This window comes from Rutilus rutilus (assembly GCF_951802725.1).
Source record: "Rutilus rutilus genome assembly, chromosome: 3".
NCBI classification, from domain to species: Eukaryota; Metazoa; Chordata; class Actinopteri; order Cypriniformes; family Leuciscidae; genus Rutilus; species Rutilus rutilus.
Window position 1 is genome coordinate 19,119,431 of NC_140211.1, and position 25,647 is coordinate 19,145,077.

The 25,647-nt window shown below is 37.8% G+C and overlaps 1 protein-coding gene across 13 annotated transcripts in view; it reads left to right on the plus strand.

Moving 5' to 3' along the window:
• plekha7b (pleckstrin homology domain containing, family A member 7b) overlaps positions 1-25,647 on the plus strand; it is a 97,603-nt gene that overhangs the window by 33,078 nt on the left and 38,878 nt on the right. For 12 of the 13 annotated variants that reach the window (XM_084404647.1, XM_084404649.1, XM_084404640.1 and 9 more), the window contains 3 exons: positions 12,166-12,249; positions 21,515-21,626; positions 25,341-25,445. In XM_084404647.1, coding sequence (XP_084260773.1) covers positions 12,166-12,249; positions 21,515-21,626; positions 25,341-25,445 — 301 coding nt within the window. Of the gene's footprint in view, positions 1-6,648; positions 6,956-12,165; positions 12,250-21,514; positions 21,627-25,340; positions 25,446-25,647 lie in introns of those variants that run through there. The other variant, XM_084404643.1, reaches the window with a different exon arrangement.

Consider the following 25,647-nt stretch of genomic DNA (forward strand, 5'->3'; position numbering starts at 1 on the left):
GCTGCGATGTGATGTTAAAATGATTATCAATGCATCTTGATGCTTTTTTTTTTCTGATACGGGATAATTTTTTTTAAATGTGACTTTTTTAATGTGTGCTTAAGAAACATGTCTTATTAATGTTGTGCTGCTTAATATTTTTTGGGAAATCATGATACATTTTCTGGATTGTTTTAATAGAAAGTTCAAAACGGCATTTATTTGAAATCAAAATCTTTTGCAACATTATACATGTCTTTACTGTCACTTTGAATCAATTTAATGCATCCTTGCTAAATCTAAAAGTATTAATTTCTTAAGAAAAATAACATTAAAGACCCCAGACTTTGGAACGTTATCTATGTTTTATGACCTACAAAATGGCCTTAAAAATGGAAATCTGTTATGAATTTTGAGTTGTTGAATTCAGGGTACAACATTAGCATTCTCTGTGTGCTCCCTGGATGGGCAGTTGACAGCTCTTATTAGGAAGAGTGTGGCCTGAGAGGAATGTGTATTTCCTGTATGACAGTATGATCCTGCAAAGTTTGTCCTTGCTGCAGATATTACAGGGCCGCTCTGATTTTGACTGCGTGGAGTCCACGGGAACGTGTTTATGCCCAAAGAACAACTGTCACAGCAATATTTCCCATCTGCAGCACCCTGCTGACAATGTATTGTCTCATATCGTTGTCTCATTTTCCCTCTGACAGTCAGAAAGAAGGTATTGCATCTCAAGTTAAATCTCAGGTTAACATTTTCTTAGGTCACTGCAGGTCAGGTCACTCCCAAGATCACAGATCCTAAGAATACTGAGGCAGTCAAATGCTTAGTGTTTTACATGTCTGTTTGATAACATGAAACCCACATCTGATAAGGAACTATAATGGTGGAAAAGACAAGGAAAGGCATACTTGGTTAGTGCATATTTGGTCTGGTATTACTTTTTAATTTCCAGTCTCTTTAGTCCAATTAAAACAGGAGGAAGTGTAGAAGTCCTGTGTGTATAATTTGGCTGATTGTCTCAATGATGACTTCATCCAGTGTGACTTTTCCAGGTATTTTGTCCCACACCAATAGGTTAGGATTTCCAGACATTTTAAGAGAAACAAGTGCCTCCTTTTATCTTTTGTTTGTGCCTTATTCCTGTGTGTATTCCTGATCCATGTTTATTAAGTGGATCTCATTGCTGTTGATTACCTAGCTTTCGAAAGAAAATATAATAATAGTTTGTGCTCTCGGGCTTGTGCAAAAGACAGGGCTTTAAATCTTAGTAGGAACAGTCCTATTTACAAAGAAAAAATAACCTGGGTGATTGCGTTTTAATAGAATTTGATACTTTTTCCTTTTTTTTTCACAGCTCCCGTGTATTTAATCTGCAGCATTATAATCAGTATCAGTGTTTCTAATTTCGCTTTATGACAGCCTCATTTGGATGGCCGTGGTGATGTGGTGCCTGGGGCTGTCTAAGACTACAGACCACATGCTTCCTTATTACTGCGACAAATCTGCGGCCCAGTCAGTTTGTCATTACTGGTTAGCTTCGTCAGATTACTGCAATCTCTCAATTCCAAACCTAAAACAGCACACCATCAAGACGGGACACCTTATTCTAGCCCAGAGAATGCAGTTGTAAAGAAGATTGTCCTTACGTTAACACCTTTATGAAATATATGTGTGTGTACGGTACACTGAAAACATTTTGGGCATAGAAACGATTATCACTCAGAAATTGCTAGTAAATTTAATAAATAATTAAAAAAAATCTGCAAGTAACACATTGAATTAAAAAAGTACCTCACTGCTGGCAAAGTGAGCTTTCATTAAAGCTTGGCTGCCTTTGCAGTAGAAAGGTGATTTAAAAAAAAAAAAAAGTATTGGTGCTATCTGGCTAGAGAAAACAGAAAACTTCAACACCCATAATGCACTGGGTATGTTGCCTTCCAAGACCATGCCCAGGCCATTATGGATAGTTGACCATAGTCAAATAGCGCCTTTCTTTAGTAGGAAATACTTCTTAGCATACTTTTAGTCATAATGGAGTCAACTTGTGTTGTTCCTGGGAGCAAGAATTCAAAGAATGAACGTTTAGTGTGAGTTACTTTTGGTTTCCAGTGAAGGATCCAGAGCGTTGTAGGCAGTGGATAAAGGCTACAAAGAATCGTAAATATGGAGAGAACATTGCGAACATTGTGTTTGTAGTCGTTCCGTCTGTTTCGCCAAAACTTCAGTCGCATACAGGTAAGGAAGCTGTTGGCATTTCTCCATTTTTTCCATCGTGCTGTTTAAAGAGAAAACAAAGTACGATATAATTTTCTGTGATAAACCTGTACCTTACAATAATTGTTTTGTTCATAACCCTCTGTCTATCTGACTGTCTGTGGGCGGTATACAAAAATGCTGAAGTCAGGTAACACAGAGAAAGAGTAAACATTTGTGCATTATCATATTCTATCGATATTGTAACAATTCAAAGCGAGTAGAAAATCGGTGAAGTTACACTTTAAACATTACATTTTGAAGTAAAAGAGCTGACTTGAATAGTTTAGTATGCACATCATGCAATAAGTAACAAGTCATGAAAAGGGAAAGAAGCCAAAAAAATGTTGTGTGCATTATCAACCATGATTAATTGCGGTCCCAAAGGAAGGAACATAAACACAGTATCACAAACTTATGCATCTCATGTTCTGCCCTGATTCCAAAAACAAGCTTGTTATTACAATGCTTGGAACAGTTTATGATTTTGAATAGTCAGCAGTATAATGACATTTCAGTGGTATTCTGTTATTTGATTTATTGTAAGATTCTTTTCTACGTATTTAGAATGTAAATGTTGACTTAACTGAATTAAGATGAAGATATCCGGATGTGCTGCTGCTCTGCTGCAGTCTTAGGGCATCATCTATCCTGCAGCTATTACTGCAGATGTTGAGGTACTAAACCTAGACATGGCATCTGTCGGTTTATATGTGTTGGTTGACGTGCAAACTTTATGGTTTGTGATTTTCATTTGTTTTTCCCCCTGTCTGACATTTGTTTGGCTCAGAATTACTTATCAAAACCACTCATGTCCATGTCATTCTGTCTCTCCTGTCATTAGGACCCATCTTGCCATATGTGTTAGCAAAGCCCATGAAAGTAAAGTGATGCCTCTGCTAGACGTGAGCAGTCAGCTGAACTGAATCAATGTTGAGAGGCTGTGCGGAGCTGAGATGAACTCGCGAGGCATGTTGTAGGCTGTTGTTGGGGTTGCTACAGATAGAGTTTGAACCCGGCACAGGTCACTGTTCCTGTAGCAGGTTTGGGTGTGTTTCACTAATTATTTCCTTCTGATTATATCAGGTAACAACTTTTTTTTTTCCCACCCCAAGCCCCCAACACAAATCGCTGTCGCTATTGATCTTCTAAGTGCCTTTGAAAGTCATTTCATCGTGACTGTCCGGGTGGCTGTAAAACAGCGATTTCTGTGATAAATTGCTGCGAAATTGTTCTTTATAAATATTTATCAGCAAGCTAATTTTGTGCCAGTGAAGTGATGGAAGTGCTGATGCTGCCACATTCTTATGGGCGCATCTTTTCCCTCAGGCCATTGTGAAGATCTCGGTATGTGGACAAAGGGGGTGTGTATAATGCTTTGTTGATCAGTAGTTATTTAACTAAGACTTTTTTTGCCGACTAATGACAAGCCGTTTGATGGGCTTGTTAATATTAGGCTATTAAAAGACCCAACAGAAGTGCTGACCATAGGAAGCTCCATCTCATAAACGAGGATGTAAACTGTTTCAAGGCCAAGGGTTCAGCTTCTTCAACTTTTGTTTTGTTAGCTGTTCTCAAACTTTGAAGATTTTTCCTGAGTTTCGCCTCCAGGCGCTCTGGAACGCGCTTTTCTGGGGGCTTTGAAATCCAAAGGAGTTCATCTGAGCAAATGTTGTCATGGTAATGCTCTGTTAGCGAGCAAAGCACCGGATCAGATTTTCATTTTAATCAGTTTTGTCTGAAATTAAATGGGTTACATCAAAAACATGTGGGGTTTATTTTCTGCGTAATCAGAGGTTTGATATTTTATGAATCGTGATGGGGTAGTTGTTATTGCTTTAACTGTTTGTTTGTGTAGGAAATTGACCTAATCATTTTGGTAATTACTGTATGTCTCACTTAGCATTGGTTCTCTTTTAAGTCTCTCTTTACACTCACTGCTTGCTTGACACATCATCATCAGTCCGTCATGCTGCTCGGTGGACTGGGTACTGCAGCTGAGCCTGTGAGCAACCAGGCGGAGCGAACGACATTTGTTTTTGTGTTCAACTAAACCTCCCATTCGTTGTTCCGGGACCCTTGTCCTTTTACTTCGCTCTAATTAGCTTTCTGCTGGGGTGCTCTTCAGTTTTGGGGGCTATCCTTTGAAATGTGTTGTTTAATGAACACGTTGAGCTCTCAATGTTCTTTAAAGTCTGAGGCTTGTTTGGACATGTGAGGTCTTTTATGTGCTTTATGTCCTTATATTGGAAAACTGTCCTTTGTATCAAGAAAGCTTGAGGTAGCCAGAATGGCAGGATTGCTTTTTTTTTGTACCACAGTGACAGCACCTTGCAAAACCTTTTTTTAGGAGGGATGCCTCACTCTTGAGGGGCCGGGATCATGATGTCACTCAGCAGCAGATTAGGGGCCGCTACTGAAAGGATGGGCAGTGTGTTCAGAGAGAGGTGCTCGATGCCACCAGCAGGAAAAGAGCAGTCACTGTTGCTGGTTAGACTCAGAATAGGGTCAACAATTTTGAAAAGAGAAGTTTGTTTTATCATGCGGATATATTACGGCTGGTTTAATGTTTACATTCGTGAATTTGGCACATACCTTTATCCAAAGAAACTTACTTTTGTGCTCAAGCCACATGCACTCCCTGGGATTTGAACTCATGAATTTGACAATTTGACAAGTTTTTACAATTGTAAAAAATCTTTTTTTTTTTTTTTTTTTTGTGAATTAAGTATTATACATTTTAATTACATGTTAATTTAGTGTGATTATTAAAATCTTAGCAAATATTCAAAATTCTAAATTATCTTCATTTGAACCAATTATTTGCATTTAACATTTTTATTTGATTGACAACCCTTTTATATATTAACTCCTCCATAGCCCTTAATGTGGAGAATAATTTTTTTTTTTTTTTGAGTAATAGGACCTATCCAGAACTCTGTAAAATAGCTTTTGAATACATTATATAAAACCTTTAAAATCATCCAGTGAAACCGGCCTGTTAAAAAAAAAGAATTACAATTGGACAATTTGTCTTTTGAAAAATGGTTCAGTTAAAGTAATTCACTGCAAGGCTGAGTAACCAAATCCCACAGCGCTTTCCTCTCACAGTTCCTTTCTTCCTCAGTCTCTCCTCTCAACTAAGATGTATAATGTTCAAAAAGCTATAGATTATTATAGTGTTGAGTTTACTTCTTTGTGAAATGCATGCTTGACGTGATGCGTTTTGTACAAAGTTGCGTAGCCTAAGTGTTTATTATTGCTGCTTATTATTTTTGATCAAATCCTTGTGCTGTACAAGTATACCTACACTGTTAGAAAAATCTGTAGAAATTACAGTATTACTGGCAGCTACTTGCCAGTAACTTACTGTAGATTTAAATTGATGTTATTTACTGGCAACAATTTGTTCAAAATTAAATGAACATTAAACATTAACAAGTCTTTATCTTTACAGAATAAAACTAAAATAACAGCCTCATGCAAAGCATTCTGGGAACCAAAATCTGAAGGAAAAAAAACAGAAAAAGGTTGATGAAGATTTCTGGTTCCCAGAATGCTTTGCATTAGATTGTTATTTTATAGTTTTATTCTGTAAAGACAAAGACTTGTTAATGTTTAATGTTCATTTAACTTTGAACAAACTGTTGCCAGTAAATAGCATAAATTTAAATCTACAGTAAGTTACTGGCAAACAGATGCATAACTACAGCAATTTTTTGACAAGTGTATTTACCCAAAACAAACTCATAGCTTCACATCCAAGTGCATTTAAAACTTTTAGGCCTTATGTCCATTGTTCTATTGAGCTGAATTTTTTTTTTTTTTACCTGATTCAATATTTGCTTTAGAGCTATGCAAATAACACCTACTTTCCTGGTCTGCATACCTCATGTTTTATCTCTTGTGAGCTAACCTACTAGTATTTACAGCCCGCAGTCTAGCCAGTAGGTTGAAATGTTGCAAACATGCTGTTGGAGAGAATCTGATGCAGGTGCAGTGGTGTGTGCCTTGACTCAGAACAAGGTTTTGGTTAACGGAGGGGAAACGCATTTCTCTGCAGGCTGTCGTCATATGGTAAAATTGAAAGTAAAATTATTTGTTTTGCAGTGATGTTGTCAAATTATCAAAGTTTTCCCCTCCAATTGTTAGTCGGTTTTTTTCACAGGAAACTCAAAACAATACAAATTTAGCTGTATGCTTTTGCCAAGAAAACCTGGCAGTACAATAGAAACAAGGGATGCTTTCTGGGAGGGCAACAGGCTAGTGCGATAAAGCCGGGTTGGTTCTGTGTTACGAAGCTCAGATAGGGAAATATTTATTTTGTCACAGAAACACCTCCCAGTTGGGCTGTAGTTTGGCAAGAGACCAAGAGGGTGGGAGTTTGAGAGAGAGAGAGAGAGAGAGAAAGAGGGAGGGAGGGTTAGAGAAAAGAGGGTGTATCTGATAAGCTGTGTGGCTGAGCTCGGTTCTGGTCATGAAAGAGTTTGATCTCTGAACGGCCGTCAAATACGGTGACTTCTGGCAAAAAAAAAAACTTCTGGCAGGCTGTTCTCAGGAGAACTTGTGTAGATTGGAGAGCTTTGGCTGCTTCACTTCAGCAGGATTTCAACTTTCCCATCAGAGCTCTTCTCTCATCCTGCCACCGTTTCGGGGGACAAACCCGACTGGGGGAATGAGCCCAGGAGGAAGTAGATGATCTACTGCACTCTGGCAGGTGAGACAACTTTTAGGGCAGCACATAAAGAAAGAGTTGAAAACGGGGTTGAATGAGAACATCCGGAACTTTGTGTTTTAAATAGTGTTTGTTCCCCTAGTATAGTACAGCTGAAGTCCTGAAGTATCGGTGGGAATGCCATGGTGCTGCTGCTTGAACTCTGATGCTAAGAGGTCTTAATTTTGATAAAGATTTTCCTCTGAGCATGTTGTTCATTGTGAACTTGGTACAGCCCGCTAGCTGACCGTTATACTGAATATCTGCAAGGACAAAATGTAAATCTTATTGAAACAATTTAATGCAGCCTGCGTAGTGAAAATTTTAAAGCTGAGAAAATAGACTGTCATGAAAGCATATAGTTAAAACTTTTAGTTAAATGGTTAAATACTACTTTGCTCTGTTATTTTTTGTTATTGCTATTTTTAAGTTGGGTGGGGAGTAAAATGTGGTTAATCAGGCAGAGAAACCACATTCATTACAAGCTCCCTTGATAGTGCTTTGTGATAATGCTATCTTGATTTGGCATTGAAAATGTGTTTTATAGTGTGTTTCATTGTGGCGTTGAGATGACCATTGTAGAAATACATCATTTACATAAACACCAAAAGGGGATTTGTAGAAGAACCATTCCCCAAAGACCCTTCAATAAACTGTTCCTAAAATAACCATTTTAATAATCTCAAAAACATTTTTCAACTATTAAGAATCTTTTGTGCAATAGAAAGGTTCCATCGTGGATGTTAAAGCTTCTCCAGGGAACCATATGCCAATAAAGAACATTTATTTTGAAAAGTTTTAAGACCATAAAACCAGAAGAATGTATAAACAATTCCAATATTTTAGACAACAGATAATGATTTCAGAACGTCTTTTAAAATACAGACCTTAAGATTACCATACAAGTTGTTCTTGATAGAGATACTGAGTTTTAGTACTGCATTATGACTTGAATTGCTGAGACTAGGAGAAATCAATATATTTTGTGTAGCTATACTACTACTATCAGCAGTTTTGTTAAATAATGTGTTCTTCTTTCTCTATATAAACATGGCTTTTGGTTTCACAATTGCCTGTTCTGCTCTTGTGAGATGCCAAATTATATGTTCATCCCACGTGTAAAAGCTGTCATAGTGCAAGGGGAGTTGAGAGTTGTGGTAATAGTCTTCTCATGTGGACTTTAATCTTCTGAATATAAACAGGCCCGACTGCACCACTACACAACTTCTTGCATTTGACTGTCAGCATGCTTGTGGTGTCTGTATAACTGGATGTACTATACGTTACATGTTGTCTGTCTTTGTAGCAAAGCTGTTATGAATGATTTGACCCAATAATCGAATGATCTGTTTAAGAAAATGTCAAAATGATTGGGTATACACTTTACATACTTCATCACTCTTTCATAGTGATCAGCTCTGTCATGTCAAGCGGTAAATTGAACCAGTGGGCAAAACATTAACAATTTACATTCCCAAAAGGTATGTTGTTTATATAAAAAAATGTAATGATAATAATAAAATAAAATTCTAAATATTGTCACATTTTCATATTTATTTCTTATTTTTTTATTTTTTTAGAAACATTAATATATATATATTTTTTTTTTATTGAAAAACAAAACAACAACAAAAAAAATATATCGTCATGTGACATAAATTTAATTTATAAAGGGTGATTCTAGTGACAAGAAAAATGGCGAAGTAGCAGTCTAACACAATGAGAGATTATTCATGATCATCATTCATAATGTCATAGACTGCTTTCCCTCAAACCTGCATTATGGCTAAACAAACAGCGCTACTGTTTGCTATTCTGTTTATCCTCAATGCTAATGCAGGGAATTCCGTGGCAAGTAGTTCGGAAGTAATATGATGAGAACAAAGCTCTAAAGAATGCAGATTCCTAATTAACAGTGGAAAATAGCAAAACTATTATATAGGGCCAATGCAGTTTAGCAAAGTGCATGATGCTTTTGGAAAAAAGGCTTGGGTAAGAGGGAATCAGGAAATGTGCTTGTGTTTTTGTAGCCCATTACAGGAAGATGCACCAATCTGTGCCTGACAGGTTGATGACGACTGAGCGAGGTACAGTAATCTTGCGTGCATCATCGCTTTTTTGTCTGTTTTACTGTATGTGACCAAAGGGCTGCTTCTCAGATAATCAACTGTTCTGTTTGGTGGTCTAAAAATAAAGTGTCCTAACTTATCGCAGTTAATTGTGTTACATTGTGAAGAGTTTTTATACAATGATGTCAACGGACTGTTTACTGGTCACAGGAGTTGTATTTTTTTTTATTTGTTTTGGTAAGTAATGTCAGTGTTGCCTTGCTTTTTTCCATTGTTATTTTAGTAACGCATCCTACAATGATTGTGATTTAAAATCACTTTGTGAAATCAAATCCCGCTTTTAATCCATCAAAATGCTCTATTCAGCTTCTTATACCTGACTCGCATTGACTCCATAGGTGCCTAAAGTCTCTTAGAAATGCCAAATGTAATTTGATGGAGTCTAATGGCAGGCCTGTGGCTGACTCCCCTCAGATGTGGATGGCATACATAAAAAAGAAAGGCCTGGTTGCAGTCGGACTGCCCAAGAAAGGGCTGAAAGCCCTGCAATGATGAAGAACCTTTCAGAGGAGGGTCTTTTAACTTACATTACAATGATGGACGGACCAAGCTTACTGGAAAACCGGGGACACAGCGTTTTAGGAGCACTTCCGTTGGTTCCCGTGCTTTAGCAAACATTATTTGTTATATTTATGTTTTTTATATAGGTTTTATTGGTGTGTTTTTGAATTTCATAGTGTTACTATGGTTTTCCATTGCATATTTTTCTTGCATTTCAGTTTTTATTTGGGTTTTCTCGTAGTGATATTGATCATTACATAAATTAATTTCACAGATGAGGTAGCAGGATTGACTTCAGGATCATGTTTATTCAGGAACTGAATTGAGCTGCAACAAGATGGATAAGACCATTGTTGTAGTGAAGGCTTTGTAGTACATGCTTTTATGTCAAGCGTTCTTTGATGCAACCACTGAAAAGCTTTTATGCAGCAGAGTTTGCTGATGCACTAAATGTTCAATTAGAGATAAAAGCTTGTAGTGTTTGGAGACGTATGTTTGCATTCAGCAGAACTATCTTTTGAGGACGTTTGTATCTCGGATTCCTGTGGTATGATTGTTCACTAAAGAATGAACTTGACAGTGTTGTGTCACTGGGGGTGTATGATGACATGTTCTGCCGAGGCTGAGAAGTGTTTTTCACAGCCTGTTAAATTTGACAGTGTACTGTGAAAGAAGCATGCCTGAGTTTATTGGTCATGGTGAACGTGCCACCACCATAAGTTTAGGAAGGCTAATAAGGGGCTGTTTTTGGAATCCTGACATCGATCTCTTGCTGTTCAAGCATTCAGAGCCATTCGAGTCCAGCTCATATCATTTTCTTTCCTCTCTCTACTCTTCCAGTCAACTAAGTGCTGAGAGAAAAAAAAAAGTTATGTTCTATTCAGTGTTGCTTGCCTTGTATGTCAATATCTTCTTGCCAGAGTTATTAGTGCTGTTGCTGCCCTGGACTGAAAATCACCATGTACACTGATGGTGTATAAGACCATAGTAATATTATGTTCTTGTCATGTTTTTGTTTTGTTTTTTTGTTACACTTTGTTACAGTGTACTGTCCTTGTTACACGTTACATGTAGTTACTACAGTAATAACTATAAATTATGCATAATTACATGCAACATACATCCAACAAACCTAATCCTAACTATAACCCTATAGTAAGTATGTAGTTAATTAATACTACTCAGTGCTTAAATGTATAATTACATGGTAACAAGGACACCTTTAAATAATGTGTAACCCACTATTTTAAGGTGTCCTTGTTACCATGTAATTATACATTTAAGCACTGAATATTGATTAACTACTTTACTTTTGATTAGGTTTGTTGTAGGGTTAGTTGCATGCAATTATGCATAATTTATAGTTATTACTGTAACAAGGATACTGTAAAATAGTGTTACCAAATAGTGTAACCGTTTTTTAAATATTTATATTTGTTTCAGTTTTAGTAATTTTAGTACTTTAGTACATTTTTCATCTAATATTTATATTTTATTTTGTATAAGTTTTGTTTCAATTAACAAAAACAATTAAATAGTTTTAGTTATAATAACACGTTTCCATGAAACTCAAACCTTATATTGTCTTCTGAAGCTGTATGATATTTGTGTCAGGAACAGACTTGTCATAATTCACTGGAAAATCTTGCTTTCCACCATAGTTCTGAAATGTTATTCATGTCATACTTTCATGTTGAAATGTTAAAGTACTTGTTTATATGATTTTTACAGTATGTTTATTTACTGCCTAGACTTACTATTCATTTACTTTTCTATAGAGAGGCAAAAGGGAACAGCGTTTAAAGAGAACTGTGCTAACATCTGTTCAAACCTCTGTGTTGCGTGAAGGACAATCTTCACTTGGCTTGATTATTACTAGCACACCTGAAGCATGACTATGCCTGTTCTTTTAACTGCATTTATAAGCCTTGAGTCCACAGAGAGTCACTGAGGCAATGTGACTTAATATAGCTTTTTTAAACATAATGGATTTGATGATAGGCAGATAAGTGACTTGAATTATCCTCATATAGGAGCACATTAACTCACTGGGGGGTGTCTCCTTAGTCATCAAATTACCACTCCCTCTCTTCCAGCCAAAGAAACGGCATGAAGTAAAAATGAATAACCGAATCGATGGCAGCAGGCATATTATGTGTGTTATTTCACAGTGCTTTCACCCTTAGAAGCCCCCCGTCTCTGTCTTATTACACCTGATGACAGTGAGACGTTTTAATGCCCTAGTTAAAACAGTGAATGGCCCTGTGTAATTGAAATCAATAGTTTCTGCAGAAGTTTGTGCTTAGCTCCACACTTTGTGTTAAATAATATGAGTGGGCTTGGCCAGACTTCAGCGCTGCCAGTGCCACACATTCTGCACTCTTGCGGGAAAGTCATCACAATTCCTCAAACTTGGTGTCTTCCTGTAGAATGTTGCTCTTATGGCTACAGTACCCACAGCGGGGAGGGAAGTGCCAAATTAAACATGATTAATATTGGATTGCTCATTTTGTTTTTCTTCTCTTGTCATTTCCCCCATTTCCCTCATTCCCTCATTTCCCTTTTTCTTTTTCTCTGATGCAGCCACAACCAGAGGACGACCACGTTCAGGCATCCTGTGACGGGACATATCTCCTCAGAAAACACTGACTTCCTTTTACAGGACCAGTGAGTGCTTCTCTTCCTTTTATTTGCATGAAATGTACTTTAGGAAGCACACTCCCTGTTTTGGGAGGGCATGTGTTCAATGCAGGTTGTTTGTATGTTTAACCATGTTTAAGAAGATCTAAAGGGGCTTTGGTTAAATGAATAGCTGCAAGAGTTTTAAATCGTTCTTTAACAGATGCGTGAGTAATGGGATGTATAATGATCCATGAGCCACTGATATCATATGCCTGTGCTGGAATCTGCAAATCAGCTGGAAATGTCCAGAGATAATGGTAATGATGACCATTGCTGGTGTTGCATTTTCTAGCTTGGAGCTGCATTACTGAATTTGATTGAAAGAGAATCCGGTAATCTGTGCAAAGCAGGTACATACAGTGTTGAGGAAGATCATTTGAAACTCTACCTACACAAAATAATATTAAAAGAAATTAGTGAACTGCATTTTGCTATTTCCAACTAAATTCCTTGGGGGAAAAAATGTTTTCAGATTGAATTGCTTGTTATGATGGAGAAAGATTGGGAGTCATACAAAGACAATAAAGACGTACTGTACAGTAAGTAGACAACATGTTTTTTGTTGATCTTCTCGAAGGTAAAACACAGGAGTAGTGTTGTCTGAATTGTAAACAAATGACTCTTATGAACAGATTATTTTAATCAATTAATCAATAGTCTTACAAATTGGTTTCAAACATAGGCTGCATCCGAAAATGCATATTTCCATAATATATAGTAGTATGTCCGAATTCACAGTATTCATAAAATGGTTGGCAAAACACATGGATATCTATATGCAGACCTCATTTGACTGCTCCAGAGTAATATTTCTAAGAGCTTTAACCAAAGTTAGCACATGGAGATTTATCTAACATTAATGATAAACTAAATCCTATAAAAATAATCTGCTGCAGTCTATTGCAGATATAGATACATGTGAATAAATTTGCTTGCAGAAACCAAGTCAATTCAACTTACTTTCAAGTGCTTACGGACCGGCTTTGACCGTTCCAATATGGCAGATGTCTTATGTATAGCTGCCCATGGTGGTCACTAATGAGGCATCTACGAATACATGTCTATTAGCGAAAAGTACCCGGATGGCGAGATTGTGAAGTGTGCATCCAATGGACAACTACCGTAATGATCCTATGAGGCCACAGGAGAGGATTTGCGAATGGCATTAAAGCGACGCAACTAATGCTGGTAGGTCAAGTGACAATGACAACATTACGAATGTAGTACTTCCAGATTACATTCATACTATATAGCCATGAAGGAAGTACTGATTCAAAAAGAGAAGGTATCCAGAGAGCATGCAATTTCGGAGGCAGCCTTAGTTACCGGTTTAAATCAATCAAGTGACTCATTCAGAGTGATTCTTCTTGACTTACTCACTGAACCACAACTACTTTAATGTCCAACTCACAATGAACTGAGAACCAGGGGAATGCCAATGAAGTCAATAAGAATAAGGCTTGTGTTAAGTGTTGTCGATTTAGTCATTATCAACAATTATACTTAGTCATCGTACAATAGTACTATTGGTACTATTCCATTAAAATGTGCACCACTGCACCTGTTCCTGTCCTCCTCCTCTCCATTAATTTCTATGTCTTCCCATATGTCAGTAAGCTGAGCTGGGATTTCTTCCTCATCAGTGCCGTGAGGGTTAAGAGAGCTCAGATTTACATGCCCCGCTGAGACAGATCTCATTCTGTTACTCGCTAACGCACAAGGAAAGAACGGGCTAAGGGTTTGCTGTTTATTTTGAGTGTTCTGCTGCCTGCTGAAACAAACCCAGGTGAAAACTGTTACGAAGTTCAGCCGCCTGCCTCGATTTCCCTGTTATCACTCAATTGTGCTCCATATAGAGGTGGGCTCATGGATTCAGAATGTTGGGCTCTCGTAGGAATATCGCACATAGCCGTCAAGACAATTTCTCATGCAGATGACAGGTAAGTAAATGTTGCTGCCAAGGTTGATTGATTGCTTCTCATTAGGGGCACAGTGTGTGCAGGACCTGTGCCAGGTTCAGACTCCGATTAACCACCGTCGGGAAAAGCCAGAAGAGTCACTTGACTAGTTATTAGTTTACCAGATTACAAACCTCTTGTTTGAGTGCCCAAGAGATAAAGATCATGGCCAAATGTGTTAAAGAGTAAGAGAGGAAGTTTGTCACTTGCAGCTGTGTCGATAAGGCGGTAAGACTTTTAATGTTGTGTCAGCTCTAGCATGCCTGTGGTTTGTAGAAGTGAGAGATAGTGAAGTTACAGGACATAACTGGAATACTTGCCACTCCTGGCTGCTCATAAGAGCTATTTTAAGCACGAGTCCGGCCTCATTTGGTCCTCTCTCCCCATCAACCCAGCCTTTTCCTTTAGGAATCTAGCAGTGGAAACTAACCTCACCCTAACAGCTGTGATAAGTGCTGATCTGTGGGAAAAGCCTTGTGAAATATGTCAGGAGACATATCAAAATATTTTCTCTAAATATGTAGTATGCTGATATTTCAGTTCATCTGTGTGCCCTTAATAGCGCTGAATACTCCCACCCCTCCTCGGTGAGGGGCTAAAATGTGTGCTGCGATCCCATTGGTGGGGATTTCAGTGGAAATGTGTGCAGTGATAGAAGTGTTCTGATCCCCTGGTAGTGCAGTACTATTGATCTGAATGGCTAATCTGAGCACAGTGCATATCTCGACAACACTAAAGCGTGGTGCATTGTCTGCCACAAAGGCTGACTGCTTTTTTTGTATGCATTATTCATTCCTTTAATGACCAAACTGCACTACACTTTTATTGACATAATTAACGAACATGATTAGTACATTATATAATGCTTAACAGATCCTCAGTTAAAAGGTAAGTTCAGCCAAAAATTATAATTCTGTCATCATTTACTCACCCTCATGTCGTTCCAAACCCATAAGACTTCAAATTTATCTTCGGAACACAAATGAAGATCTTTTTAATGAAATCAGAGCTCTTTCTGTCCCTCTATTGACAGCCTAACCAACTACTACTTTAAAGCCCCAGAAAAGTAGTAAAGACATCATAAAAGTAATCCATGTTTAGCCTCAATTTTATGAATCGACCCGAGTGCTTTGTTTGCACAAAAAACATAATTTACCACTTTATTTAACTAAAAAACATTTGAAGAGTTCAGATGCAAAAGCCTCTAAGTGCCATCTGAAATTTTCTTCTAGAATGATAATTATCAACCTCGAATATGTAAGTTCAGTAATTTCACTTAAATGGCAATGAAGATTACCTATTAATTGTCATTTAAGTGAAATTACTGAACTTAAATATACGAGCTTGATAAAAATGATCATTCTAGAAGAAAATTTCAGATGGCGCTTAGAGGCTTTTGCATCTGAACTCTTCATTTATCTCCAACGCGCATTCACGAGAGCACCATTATTCATGCTGGTTGTGTAGATGCGAGAGCAGACATTGTTGCATGAACGTGCGTTGGAGATTAATATTTTGTAAATGTACATTGTATGACAAGTTATACAGCTTTATACAGTTATACAATTTTTTTAAACTTTGATTCTTATCTTAAATATTCATCTTTAAATGTCAGTTAAGCCTTATGTAGTGTTTGTTAATGACTTATTGAACAAAAAATGGTGCTGCTACTGTATATTATCATTGTCATCATATTGAATTATGACTTCAAGTAAATATAAATATTATTATGATTTATTAATTATCAGTTTTGTTGGCTGATAAGTTTTGTTTAATGGCTTTTAAACTGTATTAATTGACCACTCTTAGTTTCATGTCTCTATCACGTTATACAATAATCTAAACAAATGAATAATTCATGTCCTTTTATTTATATATTTGGTAGGTAGTTCTGCATTAAAGGAGAACTCCGGTCAATTTTAACATTGAGCTAATTTTTTTGTACATTTGGAGTGCTGTCAGTACAGAGAACAACGACAAAAATCGGTGTTGCCTACACCGTGTTATCCTCTTTTTAAAATTTGCACCCTGTTGACTTCAATGGGGCAAGTTTTAAACCTGCTTTTAGCCTCTTAACATCCTTGATGTGTCATTACAAGTGCACAGGTCATGTGAGTGATTCCTTCGGAGTGAACGCGGGTGAATCTGACTGCAGTAGATGTGAAAGAAATTAATAAAAATTATGTTTATTCAGCCAGCGCACATACCTGTATTTTCTTCCTGTTTTCGGTTGCAGTCCACAGTAATCGATTGTCGAGTTCACGCGCGTGATCATAGGTACTAAACCTATGCGCGTGAACTCGACAATTGATTACTGTGGACTTCGACTGAAAACAGGATGTAAATACAGGTATGAGCACTGGCTGAATAAACGTAATTTTTTATATATTTCTTTCACATCTACTGCAGTCAGATTCACCCGCGTTCACTCCGAAGGAATCACTCACATGACCTGTGCACTTGTAATGACACATCAAGGATGTTAAGAGGCTAAAAGCAGGTTTTAAACTTGCCCCATTGAAGTCAACAGGGTGCAAATTTTAAAAAGAGGATAACACGGTGTAGGCAACACCGATTTTTGTCGTTGTTCTCTGTACTGACAGCACTCCAAATGTACAAAAAAATTAGCTCAATGTTAAAATTGACCGGAGTTCTCCTTTAAGCAGGATATTGCACACTCAGACAGTCATTGTATAAAAAATTAACAGCCTCAGGGTAATAAAAGACCCCTGATCGTCCTGTTTGAATTTAATTTTAAATGATGAATGCATCATACAGTTTACAGACTGCTACAGTATAACTGATCTGACTTCTAAAGTCTTTTTTTAGAATAATGTGATCAGTACCAAAAAGTACTGTTAAATACCATGATTTCTGAATTTGTTCAGTACCTTAGTACCCATCAAAGTACTGCTGTATGTGATTCCATCACTCATGGTTCTTTTGGTAGCAGTCTAACAAAAACTGCTGTATCATTGTGTAAATTATGTGGAGCTTATTATATACTGCTGTATGCTATGCATTATATAACTTAACCAGGTTAGTGGGTCTGAAGCTCCGCCACTGTGGAGCTCTGAGCATTTGGGAGCAGATGTGGTCATTTTTTTTTTTTGTTGGTTTTTTGCCTGAGTTCTTGCATCATGCATTTTATCATGCATCATGCATTTTCTCGCTGGTTTATTTTCCATTATCAGCACTCGTATTTGTAGCTTGGTACCAACAAAAACTGTTAACCTCAGATTCTATATATATATGTATATATATTGTGTGTGTTCACTATATGTGTCCACACTTTCTATTAGATGTCAGAGATGGTGTGAGTTTCAGATGGTTCTCTAAAGGAGTGTCCCTGAGAGGCAGGGCTGTCACTAAGATAGCTTTTTGTTACCACTCTAAAGGCCTCTGAGAGTCTTCTACATTTTATAGACTCCTATGCTTGAGTACCAGTAGAAGTGCTTTTATTTCACCTACTTCAGGCCTTAGTAATATTTAGCCAGTCTTTTAACTGTCTGGTGCGCTTTTGCTATTTATTCTAGCTAAGAGTCGTCCAATTGGACAGGAAGAGACAGTCAGACCAGAATGAAATATACCAAGTGAAACCGGTTTTGTTCAGGAGCTGTTTTAGAAATAACAGAACATGATTTGTATATTTGTTACATCTGAAAAGCAATAAAGACCTACATTACTAGCATTTTCTGTTTGTATTTTTATGACTTAACAAAACAGATATGCAGTTCTAATTCTGAATATCTGGTTCTTGCGTACAGGTAAGCGCCTCAAAGTGAACTTTAATCTTGCAGAGATTTGGAGATTTTACTGCCACTAGTAGGCATTGCTCAGCAACACAGATGAGGTGTAAGTTGAATATGAAGCTGAAACTAGAGCTGGAGCTTACACAGAATGGGTAATCCAAAGTAGAAGAAGGGAAAACAAAGGAGATGTGAGCAGTCCGGTACCTTGTAAACAACTTTGATTCCAAGCAGTCTCAAAACCCCCTATGCACCCTTACTCCTGGAAGTTGTTGAGTCAGCCAATCAGATTGCACTCGGTTATTTCAGCCAGCGTTTGGCATTTTTGTGTGCAATATACATCAAACAGACTATAGGCACTCTATATGTGGCTGTGCCTTCTGGCTTTGAGACTCAAGAACTTGTTCATAGTTTATACACTGGGATAAAAACACTGTTTACACAATAACAAATACATTTTGCATGGTGATGGGAGGCAACTGTGTACCCAATGAATAATAACTCCCTGGGTACCAAAATGATTTGTCATTTCCTTGAAGGAGATTTAGAAATTTGACAGATGTTTGGTTGAACTGTGGAGCTCATTGGTAGCTTTCGCTCTAGGTTATACCTTTCCCTGCAGTCTCTGAATCTGACACCTTTTCTCTGACAGTGTTTGGGAGAAGTTTTTTATTTGTTGCCTGCAGCTTTGACAATTTGTTTCACCTTTCTTCTGTCCTCTATTCCCCCCTTCTCCCTAGTCTCTCCCCCATCCCTTCTCTCTACTGACGTGCCCAAAATGTTATAAATCTCACTGCAGCTTTTTATACACAGTAGTTGTCCTTCTTAGGAAAGCGAAACGGAGCCAAATAATTTAAGGGAGCAGACTGGCATTAAGACATTTGTATCACAGCAGTCGTGGCTCTGACATTTCGCAAACATTTGGTTATTCATTTATTATTAATGCATATTTAACCAGCCTTCCTTTTGAGATGACATACCTGAGTGTTTACACTTTCTCTACTGTAATTCCAGTGAAACTGACTCAGACTGTTTGTGACCGTGGCCCGTGATGTGACTTCTGCAAATGCCCTGCATTCTTCAGCTGCTGTGCATTCCTCCAATCCTCTCATCCACAGAGCACCCACAAACAGATTAGCTAAATATGGGTTGTCTCATCCAAATCGGGCACTGTTATACTGCATATTAATCCTGTTGTGACTGTGGCGGAGGTAATGTTGATGGATGGAGAAGGGAAGCAGCTTGACATGTAGAAGTGCAGAGTGTTTAAGTAGTGTATGAATTTGTCCCAGTGAAAATACCCATACTTAAGGAAGCTTTTAGGAGGTATGAAGTATCGTAATGATGCTGCATTGATGTTTCCTCTGGTGCTTTACAAATGAACGCATGGATGGAATAAATTATTTGTTAGATGGGTAGTAATGTAGCAACCCTCTACAATGCGAGCAAATCACTCGCATATGCAACTAAATCTTCACTCTGGGCGACTAAATAATGTCTATCATTAATAAATTCTATTTCAATTTGAATTTGAATGGTAAATAGATACATATGAATGGATGGATGGATGGATGGATCACTGATAGATTAGATTGATGGGTAAGTAAGTAGATGAATATGTCGATACAAAGATAAATTGATATGTATGATAGGGAGATAGATAGGTTGGTAGATGGATCAATATTGAAAGGTAGATATAAATATGTAGATACAAAGATAAATATATGTAGATAAATGTATGGAAGGGTAGATGGATTGATAGATTTATGGATAGATAAATCAATAATTGGATTTGTAGGTTAAGTAGCTAGGTAGATACAGTGGCGAGGCCAGAGGGGTGTCTGTGGTGGCACTGGACATCTGATTGGCCAGCCCATAATGTAATTAATACTGGCCGTTTAATTTTTCATTTCATTGTATTTATTTTAGCCTTCAACTTTAGAACAAGACACTTTTTTTTCTGTGCAGCATCGCGCTTCTCAGTATAGCCTATTTGAAGCTGGGCTGCCAACTCTCACGCACCCAGTCGAAAACATCGCGGAGCAAAGAGGACACAGACAACGCGCTGACAGACAAGACAGTGCACGTTACTTTTGATATAAAACAAAGTCTCAGCTTTCAAATTCTGTAAGTTTTACTACAAAATTCAAACAATGAGAATATAAATAAATCTTTGGCGCTCTTTAATGTGCCATGTTCAAGTGAAGCGAGAGCACAGGTGAACCGATCATCTCTTTAATACTAGTTACAGCACCAAATAAACATGAACATCAGAAGGAATGTTGAAATAAACTGTACAACTTGCTGAAATGAATCATGTCTCACATAATCACTCAATGTTTCAACCGTGGAAAGACGTCAATAAAACAGCTTAAGAATAATGTCACATAACGTCACATTTACCTCAGAAAAGCCATTCATTCAGTCCATAAACTCTGTAGTTAGAAAAATGTACTCTTAAAGAGGAGCATCTTGCAAAAAAATATACACTATATTACATATTCATTATATTTTTACTCTTACAGTATATAACTAAAAAGCTATTATTATAAAAAATGGTCTTGTATGCAATTGTATACAATTAAGTTGTTAATTTTAACTTTTAACAGCTAGGGTCTCTGTATAGTTTACAACATTAGTTGAGTGATTTTCCTTGAGAAAAAGTAACATGTACTGTATATCCATGTATATGTCCAAATAAACGATATTGAATCGTAACCTTATGAATAATTATTCCCTCATGAATCTTTTTCATTCCAAGCTGAAATCAAAAGTTGACAGCCCCATTTGAAGTAAGTTTAAGTTTTAGGTTTCCTGAACAACTTTTACGAAATTTACTGTAAGTTAACATTAGATATTTTGCTTAACGGTTAATCAGATACGAGAATTAAGAGAGTTCCAGTACCCTAACATCCATTGCGTTTACATCTGTGCTAGTAATACATTCGGCCACAGTGTCTTAAGTTACAATATAGGATTGTATAGCAAATGTGGGGGTAATGTTAAGTAATCGTGCGATCATTCATCCATGCTTTTTGATGCCAGGTTAGGGTTATAAATTATTTTCTGTCATGGTCTATGGACCCTCTGAATTAGCATTGGTCACCCACTGGCCACAACATGTATAAAACTTCTACCACTGGTTAGATAGGAATATGTAGATAAATAGATATGTATGATAGATGGATGGATGGGTTTTGTTAATGTCTTGTCATTGTTACTATGTCCAGGTCACCTGACACTAACTTTCACCGGAGCTGCATATGCGGTGTGGTGATATTGTTTGTTTAGTACTCTTCATGTCCTGGTCTGTGAGTAGTTTGCCTTCAGGGAATGTGTTTGACAACATGTTAATTGAGTGTTCAATACGGAGTGTGCTTCTGAGTCTCTTCCTCGATTGTATACTTGTGTCCCTGGGCTCTGCTTTACTTTGTTGGTTATTAAACACAAAAATGTATCTATTTCACTCTTTATTTCTTAGTGAATTAGTAACCACACCTTATACTTGGTGTCAGAGATCATGTCTTTCTTCTACTATTGTAGGGCAAATTTACGCATGTCCAAGCCACCACCAGAGCCGAGGCCTCCCAGCATGGTCAGCGAGTCCTCTGTCGCCATCTCCTCTTCCCCAGCGGACACCACTTCAGGATCCAGGGTGAGAAGCCCAGCCTTGTTCAGTTCTGATCTGAGACTGGTTTAATGTTTTCTGTCATGGTGCAGATTCTCAATAAAGGGAAATGTTCATGCAGAGCACTTCAGGGGCATGAAAGTGCAAGGCTTGACTGATAGTCTAGAGAGCCTCACTGTTTCGTGTGTGTGTGTGTGTGTGTGTGCACTGTGCATGTGTGTGTATCTCATATGAAATCATATTGAAAACTGTTAATGTTTTATAGGTATTTGGGAAGAGTAAATTGGCCTCATCTATTTTTGCTATATTTCTTCCATTTTGACAAATGACCCAAGCAGTAGGTGGAATGGGTAACTGATTTTTCTAGCCTCAGAGAAGCTGGACTTAATCTCCTGTGTGGGTCACTGCATTTTGCAGAGGTCATGAAGTAATACTGCATAGAACAGCTGGAGGGTATTGAGAAATTTACAGAATGTCTCTCACTATTTCTCTATATTTCTCTATATTACAGTTATATCATTTTGTTTTACATTTCATTTAATAATAGTAATTTTTATAGTTTGCTATAACATTTTTTATGAATAATATTATAATGGTTAGAACTCATTTTGCGCACACACCCCATCTTTGGTTCAGGGCTAAACGTCAGGGCGATCTCTAGGCAGCCCTTTGCTCGTTGGTCTCATATCAGCTCAGTAAAAGCCTCTGTTTGCTCAGATCTGCTCTGGAAGTGGAAATGTAGAGACGAAGGCATGTCTCCCTATTAGAGGGTGTTTTTGACACACAGAAGTTTTAATGGCCTGGCTTGATACACATTGGCTGTGTCACTGTGTGGTAGAGAGTCTGATGCTGGCCTGTCAATGACAGCTCTGTGTCAGCATCATATGAGCTTTCACAAACCAATCGATCAAGCCCAGAGGCTCTTATCTCTGCACACACACTTTACTGGGACAAGAACCAGGCTCCCAGTGGGCATCAGTCATTATCCAGCTTTGGTTCTTTTTAACAAAGCATCTTATCACATTGTTGTGTATTCAAACAGTTAATTAAATGTCTTTCATTCTATTCTTAGAGGGATGGTTCGGAGTAATTTCAGCCTAGGTTCCTTTGCACTGTGACCTCGAGCCAAACACCCCCCCCCCCCCCCCCCCCCCCCAGAAGCTTTTTTCCCTTGGTCGAACATTATTAAAGTTTGAGCTTATTTAGAGATATCAGCCGAATGGCTTAGTGCAGGCGCTAATGGATCCAATGATGTATCACATAAATTACCCCACTAATAATGCCCAGAATGGTACCAAACTTCTACAGTAGTACAAATAGGTTCTGTGCTCATAAAACGAGGCATTGGAAAGTTTGTAAGTACGTCAGGAGTTTATTTAAATAACACTTGCCTGACGGCTCATGCTACTGCTAACCCGGACGTCGACGTCACTTCAGTGATTTGGGAAAAGTGCGTAAAAGTCCTGGCAGAAAGCGATGCATAAAGGCCCTTTCACACCTGACGCATAACGGAAAAGCGAATAGTTTGCGTTAAAACCATCCACATCAGCCGCGATGCGAATTTGCGCCGTCTGTGATGTTCAGAGCTTCAACATTCCAAAACTTTCGCGCCGACAGCTGAGAAGACATGGACACTTCATCATCATCATCATCATCATCATCATCATCATCCAGTGAAGACAAGCTGTCAATACACATTACATGTAACACACGAAGTAACAAGTTAAAATCATTCGACTAGAAACTGTAGATATCACACAAAGAATGTATAGTATACTAAAAGCAGCCCTAAATAGTTTCACTACATTTTGTTACATGTTCAAAGTAAACACGGTCTCTATCTCTATCTTTAAATATATTAGTGTTAGCTTTCTATCCCAAATGTAGTTTAGCCTGCTAGCCTACACAGCACAGGACTATACAACGACTAAAACTATCACACAACATACTCACAGCCGTGATAACCGAGTTGGTTGGCAATGCTACGCCACACATTGTCTTTCAAATCGCTGTCCTTGTAGTATGTGATTGGCTGAAGCCTTTTCTGTCGCCGCAAAAGTAAAAAAAAAAATGTATCGTTTTTTCGCCGCAGCACATTCACGTTCAGTGTGGAAGCACTCATTACACAAACAGCTGATCAAAAAATAAAACCATCGCGCGGATTATTCGTGCGTCAAAATCGCGTCCAGTGTGAAAGGACCTTAAGGATGTAAAGATCCTATATTATATTATATTATATTATATTATATTATATTATATTATATTATATTATATTATATTATATTATATTATATTATATTATATTATATTATATTATATTATATATTATATTATATATTATATTATATTATATTATATTATATATATACACCCACTTTATTGCTAAATGTACATGATTTTTCATATCAACAGAATATGCTAAAGCCCGCCTGCACGTTGACGTGATTGGTTACAGGGTAGTTTGTGACGTAGAGAACATCTGCGATTTCAAACTGCATTTTTGAGACTGTCTTTGATTCACTGCAGTTTTAAAGCAGAACTCGGCAACTCTAGCGAACTCTAGTCACTTCTTCGCTGATTTTCCCTTTTGTTGTTGCATGTTTTCCACACGAGCTCCCCCTACAGCTGTGGGGCGTATATTTCACAACACTGTCGTAAAAAACTCACTTGCGGCGGCCTCCTCCCCCTCTCTGCCGCTGCTCATGTGCGTTTTGTTATGATCGGAGCAAGCCAACTGTATCGTGTGGAGCTATGTCTACCGAGGTGGGTAATACATCATACACATTATCATAGAACATTGACATGACGTAAAGCAATTTGTGTTTCGCGCTCGTTCTCGTTCTCGTTCTCGCTTCTCACGAGACTTCCAATTTCTATCTTGCCGGGATGTGATATTTTTTTTCCCAGGATGGTAGGGGAAGACTCATGAATATTCATTAGGGAAGTCATCCCTGATTGGTCTGATGACCTACCCCTAAACCTACCCACCAATGGGGGTCTGATGACCTACCCCTAAACCTACCCACCAATGGGGGTCTGATGACCTACCCCTAACCCTGCCCTAAACCTACCCGCCACTGGGGTTAAGACCAATCAGGGATGACTTCCCTAATGAATATTCATGAGTCTTCCCCTACCATCCTGGGAAAAAAAATATTGCTGCCGGGACGGTAGTCCCCAAGTTGCAAGGTTGGTTTTCCGCCTGGGAACGCTGGGGGGAGCAGGGAAAGTCACCAATATAACCAGAACAGGTTGTCTAACCATCCAAATGATTTCTAGACAGTTTTATTAAGTTAAAAAAAGTTACCAAGTTCTGCTTTAAGGAGAAAATACTCAGCAATGATGTAGACTTTGCACATGGTTTGTCTTAAATCATATTAAAAACACCACAGGGGGGATTTTCACCACAGGGGGTCTTTAATATATGCAAAGCTCATTGTAAATGTTCTGTATTATTCTCTGTGAACTGTATATGGATCAAGATTAATAAATGCCACAAACCATATTATTGTGAACATTTTGCAGTTCTAATAGTCTTGCTAATTACCTTGGACATACAGTGGCCCTAAAACAGTTTTGACACTTTATCCACATTTAAAAAATAAAAAGACAATTTTATATTTATTGTAAGCATCCGAATACTTTTGGTTGCCACTTTACCTTATTAATGCCTGTGTATACACTGTATGCAATTTTAAAAGCAAAGTATGTGCTTTTCTTTTTTTCTTTTAAACACCTCAGAATTTGAAACCCAGTGGGAAGGTGCATTGCTTTGGCAAGCGTGACCATTCCATCAAAAGAAACCCCAATGTCCCGGTGGTAGTGAGAGGATGGCTCTACAAACAGGTGCGGCCCTCAAAAGTGAAACCCTGGTGTGAGTGATTTACAGAGTCTGATTTTCATCTGAACTGAATGGTGTTCAGATGTTAGATTAGATCTTAATTAGCCCTTATGATGAACTAAGACCCCACAGGCAATAAACTGATTAACTGAGCATGTTATTCAACATGGAATAATTAATAAATATTCTATATAAACAGAGGGGCCT